We start from the raw sequence: 15,882 nt of genomic DNA on the forward strand, positions 1-15,882 counted from the left end.
TCCAAGTAGGGGGTCTAGGATGGGACTGTGATCAAAGGTGCACATATATCACATGTATTCTCTTCTTCCTTGCTCTCAGCCCTGGGCACATCTTTATGTCAGAAAGAACAGTCACAACCTGGAGTCCTCACTCCAAACCTCTCAGGCAGGCCACAGTCGCAATTATACTCATCAGGAAGCCTGGGAAACTTGTCAACAAATGAAGCCCATCCCTCTCTCTCTCTCTCTCTCTCTCTCTCTCTCTCTCTCTCTCTCTCTCTCTCTCTCTCTCTCTCCCTCTCTCTCTCTCTCTCTCTCTCTCCCAGACCTATAAAGAGACATCTAGGTTATGTACAGAAGGACTTCCAGCCAGCACAGTTGATTGAACTATGGAACTGATAGCAAGGGAGGGAGGAAGACGGTAGAATCTTCTTTAGAACCAACTTCTGGCTCATGGACTAAGCAGGAGACTCACTGGCCAGGTTTCCTTCCAGTGTAGGATGGAGGTCGTCAAGAATGCGCTGAGCGGGTTGGGGTGTGGGCTTGAGGACTCAGGACACCCCCAGCCTGGGCCCTTACCTCATTGCCACAGTCTGCACATGGGAGGCTCAGGGAAGCGCTGTCCACGTCAAATGGGACCACGCCAGCTACCAGGAGGTGGAAGTGAGATGCTGCCCTATGTCAGAGAGCTTGCGAAGCCTTTGTACTGAGCCTGAGGCTGGGCCAGTGCCAACCAGACCCTCTGGCTCTGGGCAGACTGCAAGGGGTCCCCATAAACCTTTTTTTTGGGGGGTGTAGTCTCCCCATCAGTTGGAGAGGGCCTATGTGAGCTTGTTTCCTTTGGATAAGCCTGGGGGGCTTGCCATCCCCCCAACTCCAGGGAGATTTCTCATGACAGACAAGGATGGAGCCAGCCACAGAGGAGTGGGTGCATTTGGGGAAGGGGTTAGAGGAAGAGACAGCCATCGCCCGCGGTGCTGGACGTCTGCAACCACGGGTTGCCCCGTGCTGCCCCTCCCTGACTCTGTCTTTCTGAGGCCATCGCATTTCATGTACACCTTTGCCCAGTTCACCGACAGGCCTACAGATGGGCACCTGAGCCTGTGCTGGGCACCTGAGCCTCTGCTGGGCACCCGGGCCTCTGCTGGGCACCCGGGCCTCTGCTGGGCACCCGGGCCTCTGCTGGGCACCCAAGCCTCTGCTGGGCACCCGGGCCTCTGCTGGGCACCCGAGCCTCTGCTGGGCATCCGGGCCTCTGCTGGGCACCCGGGCCTCTGCTGGGCACCTGAGCCTCTGCTGGGCACCCGGGCCTCTGCTGGGCACCTGAGCCCCTTTGCTGGGCCAGGCACTTGGGCTCTTTATCTCTGGCAAACCTCATCAGGAACCTGGGTTGCAATGAAGGGTCCCGGTCCCAGTTCTACAGAGGAGGAAACTGCCTCCCAGACAGTCTTACCTTTTTCAACAAGCATTTAAGAGATTAAGTAACTTGGTTAGCTGCAGGGAGGGGGCGGGTGGAGAAGTGGGGGGAAGGATTTGAACCCACATCTCTATGACGCTATAAAGTTCATTTTTCCCATGATGCCTTGCAGCAGCCTCCTCTGCGCTCTCTCTGCTTCTGTCCTGGGGAGAGGCCTGGGAGCAGAGGCGGAGGATGATCTCACAGTGACTAAGTGGGAGGCAATGGGAGGTGGAGGGGAGGAGAGCGTGGTGGTGGAGACACAGCTTCTGCTCAGACACAACAAGAGTTGGCAGACGCAAAGGGTAGAGAAAGAGCCACTGCCCTTGGGGAGCCCCCACGGGAAGCCCCTGGCTAGGGGGTGCAGTGGGGAGTGGCAGCCTGGGGCTGGGCGAACAGCAAGTCCTGAAGTTCCATGAGCCAGCAGTGTTGGCTCATCTGTCTAACCTGTGGCCGGGGGGAGTCTTTGCTGCTTTTTCAGTCAAGACTGGTGCTCAACCATGTGAGTCACAGCTTCACTTCTGGATTTTTTGCTGGATTTTTTGGCAATAAGGGTCTCATGGGTTTTCCGGCCAGGAATGGCTTTGGACCTTTGGATCCTCAGGTCTCAGCTCCCTGAGTACTTAGGATTAAGGGCGTGTGCGACCAACACTGGGATTTATCATCCATTCTTAACTTCTAGAGGGAGGTTTTAATTGAAAGATGACAAAATGCCCTATGCACAGTGGCTTCTGTAAGAGACAGAAGAATGTCACTGGAGGTGGTGCTGCGGCTTCAGCACACACACGCACACATGCACACACATGCACACACACACACACACACACACACACACACACACACACATACCACAATAAAGGCAAACACTGAGGGCAGCTGGCCAAGAGCATACAAGTATGTCCTGTCATGTATCAGATGATTTCTAGAACCTTCTACAGTCCTCAGGCTGGGTGTTCCCCACTCCAGCTAGCAAAACAATTGAAAAACAAAGCCGATACAGGAGCCTGGCAGTGCTGTGTTGGCAGCAGGCTATTTGAGAGCAACCACAGTGGGTTTTCTGGGACTCAGTGCAGAATTAAACCTGCCCACCAGACACAGAGAATGGACCGGAAAGTTCCCACCTAGTCAACAGGCAGGTTGACAAAGATTAATTTTTCAGAAAATGCAAATAAATCTCCACTGTGGAAAGGAGAGGAGACACGAGGAGCAGGGAGGAGAGGGGAAAGGGAAGACAGAAACACAATAAGCAATGTCTCTGGGGGAAGGCGGGCAAAGATACTTTGTACTCACATAAACAGAGGGTGGGGGGGCACTGGAGCTGGTGTCCATGGCTCATAGTTGTGATCCTAGGTACACAGGAGGGGAGACCTAGAGGATCAAGGATCAGGGTTCAAAGCCAACCGCAGGCAGAAAAAAAATTTGAGAGACTCTAATCTCCAGTTAACTAGCAAAAAGCTGGAAGTGGAGGTATGGCTCATGAGAGAGTGCCAGCCTTGAGCAAAAAGCTAAGTGAGAGCTGAGGTCCTGAGTTCAAGTCCTAGTACTGGTATGTGTGTGCGTGTGCGTGTGCGCACAGAGACTATAGACATGATTAAAGTTTATGATTAAGTAGGCTTATGATTAAAGATTAATCACCCGCACACATGTCCAGGAGCATTTGAAAATAACACAAAAGTTGCTGGGCACATGAATAGAGTCTTGTTTGGTTCTGTCTCCTGCAGTAGACACCACTGGAACCTCCTAACAATTAAGACAGGCAGAAAAACCACCCTGTGAGGGTCAGAAAGCCCCTCACAGTGACGTGGCGGTCCCCCACACACCCAGAACACTCCACTCCTGCCAGGAGCACTGGCAGATGTAAGCCTGGCTGCAGACAGGGAGAGCTGCATGGCGCTGGGACGTGGGGTCCCCCAGAACCCCCGGGGAACGTGCCCCGTGTCCATTAAGGGAGGGGGGCCCAGAACGTTCCTTCAAAGGTCAGAGTAGGGAGTGTGTGAACCAGGGCCACCTGCGCAGGAGCCAACTGGCCTGGCGGGGTGACGGCGAGCGAGCCAGCTAGCTAGGTGTGGAGCAGAATTTCCAGGCAGGAGATCATTTGGCAAGATTAAATAACTCTCCTATCCGAAGTGATTTCTTCACTGTGGGTATGAACCTCTAGCATCATATATATGGGAATGTCATACTTCCTGAAGTCTGTCTGTGTGCCAGTATGGAGCACAAGTATCTTATGTACGCGGTTTCTTTGCATGCTTAGAGCTACTCTGTGAGGTACTTGGTAGCATCTCCAGTCTATATACATGTGGAAATGGAGGCAATGAGTAGTTAAGGGATTTTCCCACAGTTCTGCTGTCCATAAGTTGGGCCTGCCAGCCTGCTAGCACTATGGGTCCAGTCTCCTTGCTTCCCTACACAGTGTGATACCGAGATTAAGTGTGTTCTCAGCTTTCTCATCTAAACCAAGAACAGTCATAGTATTTATTTCCCAGCATCTTGTTTAAATAATAATAGTAAAAAGCCAGATGCTGGTGGCTTACACCTATAATTTTAACTACTCTGGAGGCTGAGATCTGGAGGATCAAAGTTTGAGGCCAGCTGTAGGCATAGTCCACGAGACTCTGTCTCCAAAATAACCAGCAAAAGTCAAGGCTAGAGGCATGGCTCAAGTAGTAGAGTGCCACTTGAGTGAGCAAGCTAAGCAAGCAGGCAGTTTAAATGAGTTTAAATGCCTGCACTGGCAAAAAACAAACAAAAAGACTGAGAATATAGTGAAGACCTATGGATCACTTAGGACAGTCTCAGGCTTATAGAAATCCTCAGTTATTAATACTTTTGGAGGAATGGGACTCCAGGACTTGATTTCTCTTCTCTCCCTGTGCAGCAACTTATCTAGGTTTACACCAAATTAAGTGGGCTACAGAGACTTCTAGAAAGGTTCTTATTTATTTCTTGGCACCCATCTCAGACCTAAGGCCCACCACTTCAGCCAGGCATGGAACACTAATAAGAATGGGAAGAAGAACTTGTTTGCTTTCTTCCCTCTTGCAGGCTGTGCTTGATGCTTTAGGCCTGATGCTGAGGTATCAGCTGTTTCCTATTTGTGGCCTAGGCAGCGGCCCCCATCACAAGGTATGGGTTAGGGTTAGAGTGAGAGCAGGTTTCGTGAGGAGCAGGGCAGGGAGGAGCAGGAAGGAACTGGAAGCAGCTATCTAGATGTTTAGCGTTCCCCACCCACCCCTCAGCACTTGGTGCTTTCTCCACCAGACAGTTCCAGGCATGGCCTCATCCAAAAGGGCTCTGGGACTTGACTAGTTCGGGCTCTAGGATCGACCTGAGCCCCTGGACACATCCTGGAATGCTCCTCTCACCCCAGGTGCAAGGTGGAGAGCAGAAAAGATGACAGAGGGAAAGGAAGGTGTTTGGGTCATTTCCCTAACCCCCGGGGGCACGCGGGAGTGGGCGGCATTTGGAGATGTGGGAGATTGCGGCGGGTGGATGCAGATGCTGCCCAGGCTGAGCACTGACTAGCGGGGTCTGCTGAGGGAAGTGCTCCCAAGAAAGAGACCGGCCGTTAGCTTATGCCAGGCTCCAGTCTCAACCCTTTCCAAGCAATAGCTCCTTAAACCCTAATAAAGCTACAGAAGTAGGTTTTCTAATTCTTATTGTACAGATGAGGACACTGAGGCTGCTTAGAGGTCAAACTGAGGTTGATGTGAGCCACCAGGCAGGCCACAGATTCATGCAGATGCGTGTCTATGTATATGTGGTTTGATTTGGTTTTGAGACCGGGTCTTAGAACACCATTTAGGCTGGCTTTGAACTCCCAGTGTACCCCAGGCTGGCCTGGAACTCACGATCCTCCTGTCTCTGCCTTCCTGGTACACTGGGATCACAGGCATGCCCCACCACACCCAGCCAAGGCTCTATCTTATTTGATATTACTGAATCCTTACAACAGCTGGGTGAGGTAAGCAGTATTATTCCCCTTACACTGTTGGGGAAACTATAGCTCAGAGAGATGAAGTAACTCGCTCAAGGTGGAGCTCTGAGGGAAGACAGACCTGTCGGACTTTCCACCATGCCGACTGCCTCTGAGAAGAAGAGCGCCCACGGACACGACGCTACCTGGGGCCCCTCATTGGATGTGTCGGGTACTTTTCCACGTTTCCAGAACCTTCTGGCTCACACCACCCGGCTCCTGCAGACCTCCCATGGCTGGGCTGGGGACGGCAGAGATGGTATCTGCGGCTGGGGAGGGCTGCCAGGTGAAGGGTGGGGTGGAGAAGAGTTCCCACCCGCAGAGGGTTCCCCAGGCCTGGGAGCAGCCGCCTCCCAGGGCTGTGCGTGAGAAGGAGGTGCGGGAGGGGAGCCGGCTTGCACGTGTGTGTACCTGCAGGGCAGGGGCGGCCCCCGCTTTTCCTCTGCCCCCAGGGACGGGGCTGTGCCTCTACTTCCCTGAGAATCACAGTCGCAGCTGAACATGAACTTTGCCCACCTCAGTCCTGCGAGGAAGTCTAGCTATGGCGGCCGGCCTACCTCAGGGCTCCGGGCTGCGTCTACAAACCCATTTCACGTCCTGTCCGCTCCCAGGCCACTTTCCATTTTATGTCCCCTTGCTTGACTTTTTCCTTTCAAGATACGAGGGTTGGAACTGGGAGCCTTATGTGTATTGGGCCGGTGCTTTCCTGTGGAGCCATACCTCCGGCCCTGGTTTTCACTGGTTACTTTTAGGATAGAATCTCCATTCCTGCCCAGACGTGCACCTCTGCCTTGCTCAGTCATCCCTGGGATCCCAGACAGGCACCATCGCATCTAGTTATGAGCAGAGAACGTTTTCTGCTTGGCTAGCCTTGAATCTTGATCCTCCTGTTCTCAGCTTTCCAAGTAGCTGGGATTGTGGGTCTCAGCCGCTGGCACTCGGTGGTGGTTTTGCTTGACAATTCACAGAGGACTTCTTTAAGCCAGTAGGATTTTCCTGTCATAAGACCTGGCTTGTTCTGATGTGACTGAAAGGGGAACTTGAAGAAGAGGCTCAGATGGCACAGTGACTTGCAATTAAGTGACAAAACGGGACTTCACGCACTCACCTTTAAGTAATGATCACCAATGACACGCCCGTCAATACCGGGCCTCATCTGTTCAGCTTGTTTCATTCATCTTGCCCCTCCCCCTCAAGGCCCCTGTAGCCCTCTGGGTAGTCCTCGGTTGCTTGTGTCCAGGTCAGGTGTGGGACTTCGCTCCCTCTTCCTTGCATGTCTCCCCTGCCCTCTCCGCTCCCAAACTCTGAGGTGACACTGTGTCTGCATGCTCTGCTCCATTGGCAGCCCCCTCCTGGCCTGGCATCGTCTGTATGTGCCTGTGGACTGGGTTGGCATGGATCGCGGTAGGCTGTCCCTGGTTCTAATCCTGCAGGGCACAGGCTGGATTCTAACCTCAGCCCTGTCGCAGAAGCTGTCTTGTGGTCACTCCAGTTTTCCAGCCTTCCATTTCTTCTCTGTAAATGGGAGAGAAATAATAAGATAAAAATCATGTTGTTGGTTGTTGGCCAAGCGCTGGTGGCTCACGTCTGTCATCCTAGCTACTCAGGAGGCTGAGATCTGAGGATCACAGTTCAGAGCCAGCTCAGGCAGGAAAGTCTGTGAGACTCTTCAATTAACTGCCAAGAAGCCAGAAATGGAGCTGTGGTTTAAGTGGTAAAGCGCCAGCCTTGAGTGAAGATGCTCAGGGAGAGTGCTCAGGCCCTGAGTTCAAATCCAGAAATGAATGCATTTTATGTCATTTGAAAAAGTATGTGTATAAATTATATGGTTTATATATATATATATATATATATATATATATATATCATCTATATATTCAACTTAGAAAGTTGAATATATATATATTGAATATATATACATATATATATTCAACTTTTTAAGTTTACAAATAAGACTTATAGATTGTTTCTGGGCAATATAATATATATAAAGTTAGGATTTTGGTTAGTGATCATATAGTGCTGCATTATTTAAAGATGTTTTTACTTTTCTGTTCCCCTATCAGTGGAAAGTTTTGTTGGGATGAGGGTACAGAGGCGCACACCTGTAATCCCAGCTACTCAGGGGACAGAAATCAGGAGGATTGGGATGTGATGCTACCCCAGGCAGACGTTAGTGAGACCCAGTCTCACCAGCAAGCTGGGCCTGGTAGCACGTAGCGCCCTGTAATCCCCATATGTGTGTGGATGGAAGGCACAGATCAGAGAGCTGTGGCCAGGTTGGGAGACAGCGGGACCCTAACCCAAAAATAGCTGGTTTGAGTGGCGGAGTGCCTCCCCCGTAAATAACAACTGGGTTGTTGCTGTACAGTGTTCATCCATGCCCATTGTCTTTCTATGCCCATGATTCCGCCTGCCAACTGCTTCAAGGATGAACCCACAGTGTGCACACCCGGTGCGCAGATGAGACCCAGCTAGGCCGAGGCACAGTGAGGCCTTTGAGCAGCACGTTTTTACTGAGCAGGCTCTGTGTGTACGCACGTATATGGATAGATGTACATGTTTGTGCACACATGTGGTGAGGGAGAAGCCGAGCTTCATGGGCTTCAAATGCTGAGGTTTCCCACGCATGTGTCAGCATGAACCCTGCTGCGCCCGCAGCCAGAGATCAAACACCTGACTGATAGGCTCGCGGGGGCACTTCCAGGCAGGAGCGGGAAGGGGAGAGCCATTCTTTGGAAAGCCGCTTGGCAGGGGTGGCAACTTCCGGTGGCTCTGGCTGGGCCAGAGGGCCCTTGCCTCCTCTCTCCACCATCATCCCCTCTCTCCTCCATCATCCCTCTCCTTCATCATCCCCTCTCTCCTCCATCATCCCCTCTTCCCATCATCACCTCTCTCCTCCATTGTCCCTCTCCTTCATCATCCCTTTTCCCCCTCCATCATCCCCTCTCTATTCCCATCATCCCCTCTCTCCTTCATCATCCCCTCTCTCCTCCATCATTCCTTCTCTCCTCCATCATCCCCTCTCTCCTCCATCATCCCCTCTCCTTCATCATCCTCTCTCTCCTCCATCATTCCTTCTCTCCTCCATCATCCCCTCTTCCCATCATCCCCTCTCTCCTCCATCATCCCTCTCCTTCATCATCCCTTTTCCCCCTCCATCATCCCCTCTCTCCTCCATCATCCCATCTCTCCTGAATCATCCTCCATGCCTCCATCTCTTTCCATCATCCTCTCTCTCCTCCATCATCTCCTCTCTATTCTTATCATCCCCTCTCTATTCCCATCATCCCCCCTCTCCTCCATCATCTCCTCTCTCTTCACATCATCCCCTCTCTCCTCCATCATTCCCTTTCTCCTCCAATTATCCCCTCTCTCCTCCATCCTCTCCTCTCCTCTCCTCTCCATTATCCTCTCCTCCATAATCTCCTCTGCCCTCTCCCCTCATCATCTCTTCTCTCCCCTCCACCATCCCCTCTTTCCCCTCCATCATCCCCTCTTTCCCCTCCATCATCCCCCTCCCCTCTATCATCCCCTCTCTCTTCCTATCATCCTCTCTCCCCTCCATCATCCCCTCTCCCTTCCATCATCCCTTCTCTCCCCTCCATCATCCCTTCTCTCTTCCCATCATCCCCTCTCTCCTCTCCATCATCCCTTCTCCCCTCTATCATCCCCTCTCTCCTCCATCATCCCCTCTCCTCTCCATCATCCCCTCTCCCCCTATCATCCCCTCTCTCTTCCCATCATCCCCTCTCCCCCATCATCCCCTCTCTCTTCCCATCATCCCCTCTCCCCCTATCATCCCTTCTCTCTTCCCATCATCCCCTCTCCCCCCCCCCCATCATCCCCTCTCTGCCCCCACAGCTCTCTCCTCTCAGGCCCCCATTAGCATGGAAGAAGGTGTGGGCAGGCTGGGACTGATGGCAGTCAGTGCCACTGACAGCATCTGAGGGGCACAGAAAGAAGCCAAGAGCCCCCGAGAGAGGAAGGTCTCCAAATGCACAGCATGGATGGGCACTAGTGGCTCACGCCGGTAATCCTAGCTACTCAGTGGTTGAAGATCATGGTTCAAAGCCAACCTGGGCAGGAAAGTTCATGAGAATGTTATCTCCAATGAACCACTAAAAAAAGAGTCAGAAGTGGAGCTGTGGCTCAATTGGTAGAAGGCTAATTTCGAATGAAAAACAAAGAGACAGCACTCAGGCCCTGAGCTCCAGTCCCAGTATTGACACTAAACAAAACCAAAAACTCACCGCAGGGCTGGGGATGTAGCTTAGTGGTAGAGCCCTATGGTGTGAGAGGCCCTGGTCTCGATCCCTAGCACTGAAAAACAGCGCAGTCAGCCTTCACTGGAATGGGGTGCTTGCCACCCAGTTCCCCGCACCCAGGTTGCCTGCTGCCCCATCCCAGCTCCTGTAATATATTTTTAGAATGTTTGCACGAGGGACATTCCAGCTCTTTCCAGATCAGTTACAAGACACACTCTTCCTCACTGCCAGGGAGAAATGTAGCAGTGGGGGTTGGGGGGAGAGAGAGAGAGAGAAAAAAAAAAAAAAAACCTTGCCTGTAATTGAAGGCAGGTTGGGAGCTGTTCATACTTTGAAATGCTCCTTCTTGTGAAATGTTTATGAAACACTTTCCACAAACGAGTTATGCAACTAGGACAACAGCTTTGATCATTTTCATCACCAGTGATATATTCATTAGTGTTGGATTGTTTTCCTCCCCCCTGAGAGAGGGTCATGTGAAAATGCCCTGGGGCAGGAGCTAAAGAAGAGTCCTCTTGTCTATGACCCCCATTGGCCAATGGACACTTAGGAAGGAGGCACAAGTGTACAGCAATGCCAAGCCATTGCATGCGGTCGTCTCCTCTATCTGTGGGACAGTTGTAGTATTATTGTCTGGTGGAAAGAACATGGTGTGTGTTGGGGGGGGCGAGCATTGGGAGATCATGATTTGGGGGTTATATCCGCCTCTTGCTATATAACTTGCATCTCTGCGGGGTTCTGGGAGGTGGGGAGGCAAGCCCCGTGCCCAGGGGAAGAAGCCAGTGGGCTCCACACTCCAGGACACGCCACCTCCTCCTGGAGACCCCTTCCTTCCAGAAGGAAAAGACTACTTTTTAAGGCAGGGGAAGAAGTCACAGAGTTCACCCGGATTAACAAAGATAATCACGCGCGATAGCTTCTCACCTCCCTGGTCACTGCCCAAGCCTCCCTGTGGGTGGAGAAGATCCTACACCCACAAACCCCAACCCACAAACCGTGTTAGGTCAGGAGGCCAGGGCAGGCCCTTTGTGGTGGTTCTCATGCCAGGGGTCTGGCCGACCCAAGCAGTTCTCGCGTGACAACTCCTGGAGCCCCGGGAGAGGAGCTCCCCCATCCCAGGCAGGCTGCGGCTTTGGTTGGGTTTTCACAAGTACGCGGGAAAATCGGGGCTCCATCCAATTCGCCTGCGGGCCTCACCTCAGAAGTTGTCAGGCCCTGACGGAGGGCTCCACAGCCAACGCCCGAGCCTGGCAAGCTCCCAGCTTTGCCACTCAACAGCTGTGAGAAGGGATTTTTTTAATTTTTGGATTAAGACTGACTTTATTTGTAATATCCTAGTGTCTTAGTCCCAAGGGTGTCCAAAAAGTATTTCTGTAGGCAATACTTGTCAGTGAACCTTCTCTTCCTAGCCTAGCTCTGGCTTTCCTGAGCACCACTGACCAGAAATCAAGATGTGTGTGTGTGTGTGTGTGTGTGTGTGTGTGTGTGTGCGAGCGCGCGCACGCGCGTGCACGCGCGTGTGTGCTGGCACTGGGGCTTAAATTCAGGGCCTAGTGCTAGTGCTCACTTCCGCCATAGCTCTACTTCCAGGTTTTTGTTTGTTTGTTTTGCTTGCTAATTGGAGATAAAAGTGTCACAGAGTGGCTTCAAACTTTGGTCCTCAGATCTCAGCCTCCTCTGAGTAGCTAGGGTGACAGATGTGAGCCCCCAGCACCCTGTTCAAAAATCAAGATTCTGGAACCCGGTGTCTGGTGCTCATTAAGCAAATACCACAAAACGCCATTCCAGCGAGCGGCACCTGCAGCCCAGCGAAGCCCAGAACCTGCACCTTCATCGAGAAGAGTCCTTGCTGTCTTCCAAGTGGTTTCATCTTTTTGGGGGGCGGGGAGGGGAAGGGGTTATCATTAGCACATCAGTAATTACGAAAAGTAGAATAAAAGATCAGTGGACTGGGGAAAAAATCCTAAACTAAATAACAACAAACACAACACTTTAGACAGTCATGCAGGAAATTTCCAGAAAGTCTCAGATTGCATCCTACACCCTAAGGACCTTTCCACTAGCAGGAACTGGGAGGTGGGGGTGGGTGTCTTCTCCCTCCCCCCCCTCCCCCCTGCCCAGAGAATGTGGATCTAGGAAGCAGATGAAAGGCTGTGCTTTCTTTCATGATGGCCCTGGTTTGTGCAGGAAGACTTGGTTTGTTTCAGGAAGACTTGGCACAGTGCCCAACAGATAGCCGGGCTGGAAGCAAAACGCATGTTTTCTAGCTCTGTCACAGCTGCACCTTCTTATCTCTGCGTGTGCATAATGAATCTGGAAAAGAACCTGCCACTTGCCTCCACACCACCTCCCCAGCTCCCCCGGGCGGTTCCACCAGTGTGATCTCAGCTCTGGCTCGCCCGCCCGTTCCCTCTGCCCCCTGCCTCCTTCCTTCTCCCCTGCCCTGCAACTGGGACAGGGACCGAGAAGGGAAGAGTGGTACGGCGGAACCCTGGCCAAAGGGCTTTGCCTCAGTAGTCTTAGGGCAAACCTTAGGGTTGTTTTCATAAGTGTGTGTGTGTGTGTGTGTGTGTGTGTGTGTGTGTGTGTGTGTGTGCTGATGGTGGTGGTGGTGTGCATATGCATGTGTAGGAATGCAGCACCTGCATGCTGTCCCTTAGTTCACACAAGGCTGCTGTTCTACTACTTAAGCCATTGGTCCACTTCTGGCTTTTTGCTGGTTCACTGGAGATGAGTCTGGTGGTCTTCCCTGCCTGGCCTGGGTTTGAACCTCAACCCTTAGATCTCAGCCTCCCAAGTAGCTAGGATGACAGATGCCAGCCACCAGCCCCTGGCTTGGTGATGGTTGTTTTGGAACATCCCCAAACAGCTGGGGATGGGGGTGCGGGCTCATCATCCTACCTTTTCTCAGGAGGCTGAGACCGGAGGGCCAGGAGTTCAAGGCCAGCCTGGGTTATATAGTAAGATGTCAAGAAGAAAATAACAAGAGCCTTCCTATGAAATGGAACCTAGAATATCAGAAACTCGTATGTGAGGGCAGAGCTGGAACTGCAGCTCTTCTTAGACAGAGGAGCTGGAGGGCCGGGCCAGCACCAGGAGCCACGCTTTTGAGTCCTTGGTCCTTCTCTGCGCCATAGGACGGCTTTCCAATCCCTCCTTCCTCTTTGCCACCAAGGCTCCAAAATTGTCTCCTTCCATGAGCAGAGCAGTTTGTGCAGACTGCCAAGAGAGTCCTCCCTCATGAAGTGCTGCCGGCCGGCCGGGCTCATCTGTGCCCTGCTGGACCTGCTGTGTCCGAGTTCCACACCCACCCACCCTGGGCGCCTGAGCCTGCCGAGCGCGGGGAGGGGGGGCTGGAATTAGTCACTGCAGTTTAGGATTGAAAGGGAGGCAAAACTGGGCAGGATCATCCATCTGCAGGAAGGGGAAACTGAGTCCCCTGAGAGGCGGAGTGCGTGCTCCAGGTTACGTGGGAAGCTGGGGGAGGATGGGCTCGGTGCCTTCCTGCGAGCACGTGGGGCGGGGCTTGTGTGTGTCTCTTCTTCAGATGGCATTCCTATGCTTATGGTATATACCAGCGGCCCTGTGCGGGTTCTCACCCACATCCACCTTCTGGTTCAAGTACAGGTGTTAATCCCAATGGCCATCTTCTTTCTTTCTTTCCTTCTTTCCTTTCTTTCTTCCTTCCTTCCTTCCTTTCTTTCTTTCTTTCTTTCTTTCTTTCTTTCTTTCTTTCTTTCTTTCTTTCTTCCTTCCTTCCTTCCTTCCTTCCTTTCTTTCTCTTTCTTTCTTTCTTGAAGGTGACATGGTCTTGCTATATGTCACAATCCTCCTGCCTCCACCTCTCAAGGGCTGAGATTAAAGGTATGCACTACCACACCTGGCTCTTAGTCTCCCTGTTCTCATTTGGGTTAGACTGGTCCCCCACAGGAGAGATTCCAAGCTATCAGTGAGATCCTCAGTGTCGTCCTAACCGGATTTGACGCCTCCACAACCTCTACAATCAGGAGTTCCCATGCACAGGGCTGGGGAGGAAAGCCATCCTAGTCACATGTGAGAATGTCTGTGAAGAAACTCTGTTCAACTCTAACACCTCCCTTTGAGAACGAGAGAGCATCATCTCAGAACTGACAAGAGTCTAGTCCTGCCAAACATGGTGGCGTACATCTATAACCCCAGCACTCGGGATGCTGAGGTGTGAGTTCGAGTCTAGCCTGGGCTACATCTTGATAACATGTGTCAAAAAGAAAGAGGGAAAATTAATCCACTAATTACTTTACTTTTAGGAGTCATCATAATATCCTAACTTCTCATTTCAATGAGTCGATGAGTAGGAATATGGGCCACAGTAGAGCCACTGGCCCAGCCCCCCTCCCCCCCCCCCGTGCCACATGCTGTGGGGACACAGTCAGGATGGGTGACTGCCCAACTTGCAGACTGGACAGTTGGCACACATACTTTCTGACGGCTGCCCTGCCTGAGGCAAAAGCTGGCAGGAAAAACAAACCACAGCCCTGGGCACTGGTCTGGCTCTGATCTCTCCCCAGGCTGCCCACGGGCTCTGGCCTCTGCCCGGAGAGGCCTGGGACTGACCGCCGCCGCCCCCTGCCTTCCCTTGCAGATTAAAACAGAGGACCTCGGTGACTCCCTACATCAGCCCCTCCCGCATCGGCCATGTCACCTGAGCCAAGGACCTGCCATGATGTCGGGGAACCAAATATCTGGGGTAGGTGCCAACCTGTGCCAGGACCTCCCATCTCCTTGGCTAGCTGGTGAGTTCAGTCCCGTCCTTCTGAAAAACGCTGGCCCGCCACGCTTGGTGGCCCGTGATTTGGTAATGGTCTAAAGAGCTCTCTACTGGTCTAAGAGCAAAGGTAAAATATGGAGTCAAGGGGGACCAGTGGTACATACCTATAATCTCAGGCTGAGACCTGAGGATCACAGTTCAAAGCCAGCCCAGGTAGGAAAGTCTGTGAGACTCTTCTCTCCAATTAACCACCAAAAAGCTGGAAGTAGAGCTGTAGCTCAACTGGTAGAGTGCCAGTCTCCAGTGAGAAATCAAAGCAACAGCACCTACATCCTGAGTTCAAGGCCCAGTGCTGGCTTTTTTTTTTTTAAGGAGATCAGGGAAGGGGTGGGATTCTTGCATGGTGAAGACAGGCTGGTGATATGAACAGAGGATTTCTCCTGCAGTGACACCAAAAGGGCTGGTCTTGCCAAAATGCGGCTGATGCCTGACAGTGACCACTGAATCCCAGGAGCCTCCAGCCCCTAAGGGCTGCTCTGCCCCTCCAAGGTCCTCCGTGAACACACACCAGGCTGGCCTGGTTGCTGGTGTGGGCAGGGAGTGATGGACGGGCCCCCAGGCAGCACCCGTGGCCGGTCCTTCTCCATGGTGAAGGAAGAGCCAGTCCTGCAGTGATCCCCAGCTCTCCCTTTGTCTGTTCAACCCATCAGCCCACCAAGCCACACTGAGGGCACAGGCCTCCATTCAGCTCACAGTCAGACCCCCAGAGCAGCCCCAGCACCCCCAAATGCTGACCTTGCTATTTCCAAGTTCAGAGCTGGTGAAAAAAGCCCAGAGGAAACAACTTGTGTTGAAGTCAGTTGGTTTTATTAAGAAGAATCAGCTTCCCTGGTCTCCATGGCTCCCCACTCAGAACTCCCCACAAACACCCTCAGAGCCTGGCTTTCTGCTCAGTCAATGGACATGAGATTACACACCAAACTCCACAGCCGGGATTGCATACCACCTCTGGGGTAAACCTTTGAGACATGGGTAATGCCAGCTGTCAGCCCTGGGGGCCTCGGCTGTGCGAGTCAGGACTGACAGGAGTATGAATCCGCGAGGCGCGAGTGGAGTGAGGTGGCGGTGCGTGGCAGGGTTCAGAGGTGCAGCAACCCCAGCATTCACGGGGTAGCTGCTATGTGCCACGTGCCAGCGACGCCCCGAAGCAGGAAGCAAGCAAAGTCTGGAGGCCCGCACAGGCCTCAGGCCCGGGGAGATGGGGTCCCCCAGTTTTGAGGGACGTGACACAGGTGTCTTTCCACACGCAGGACATGGCCTCGCTCCATCCACTCCAGCAGCTGGTGCTTGTTCCCGGCCATCTACAGTCTGTGTCTCAGTTCCTACTTTCCCAGACCCCATCTGGGCAGCAAGGTAAGAACCCGGGAGCAGGCACAAGCCCAGGACCAGCCACATG

At 52.7% G+C, this 15,882-nt stretch overlaps 1 protein-coding gene across 2 annotated transcripts in view; it reads left to right on the top strand.

Annotated features, from left to right (window-relative positions):
• Positions 1-15,882, top strand: part of Pou2f3 (POU class 2 homeobox 3) — a 56,893-nt gene that overhangs the window by 24,728 nt on the left and 16,283 nt on the right. Inside the window, exons 4-5 of one of the 2 annotated variants that reach the window (XM_042682890.1) lie at positions 14,301-14,405; positions 15,737-15,839. In XM_042682890.1, coding sequence (XP_042538824.1) covers positions 14,301-14,405; positions 15,737-15,839 — 208 coding nt within the window. Of the gene's footprint in view, positions 1-14,300; positions 14,424-15,733; positions 15,840-15,882 lie in introns of both variants that reach the window. The other variant, XM_042682889.1, reaches the window with a different exon arrangement.

The sequence above is a fragment of the Dipodomys spectabilis genome, unplaced genomic scaffold, assembly GCF_019054845.1.
Source record: "Dipodomys spectabilis isolate Male_0828 unplaced genomic scaffold, ASM1905484v1 ptg000076l, whole genome shotgun sequence".
Lineage (NCBI taxonomy): Eukaryota > Metazoa > Chordata > Mammalia > Rodentia > Heteromyidae > Dipodomys > Dipodomys spectabilis.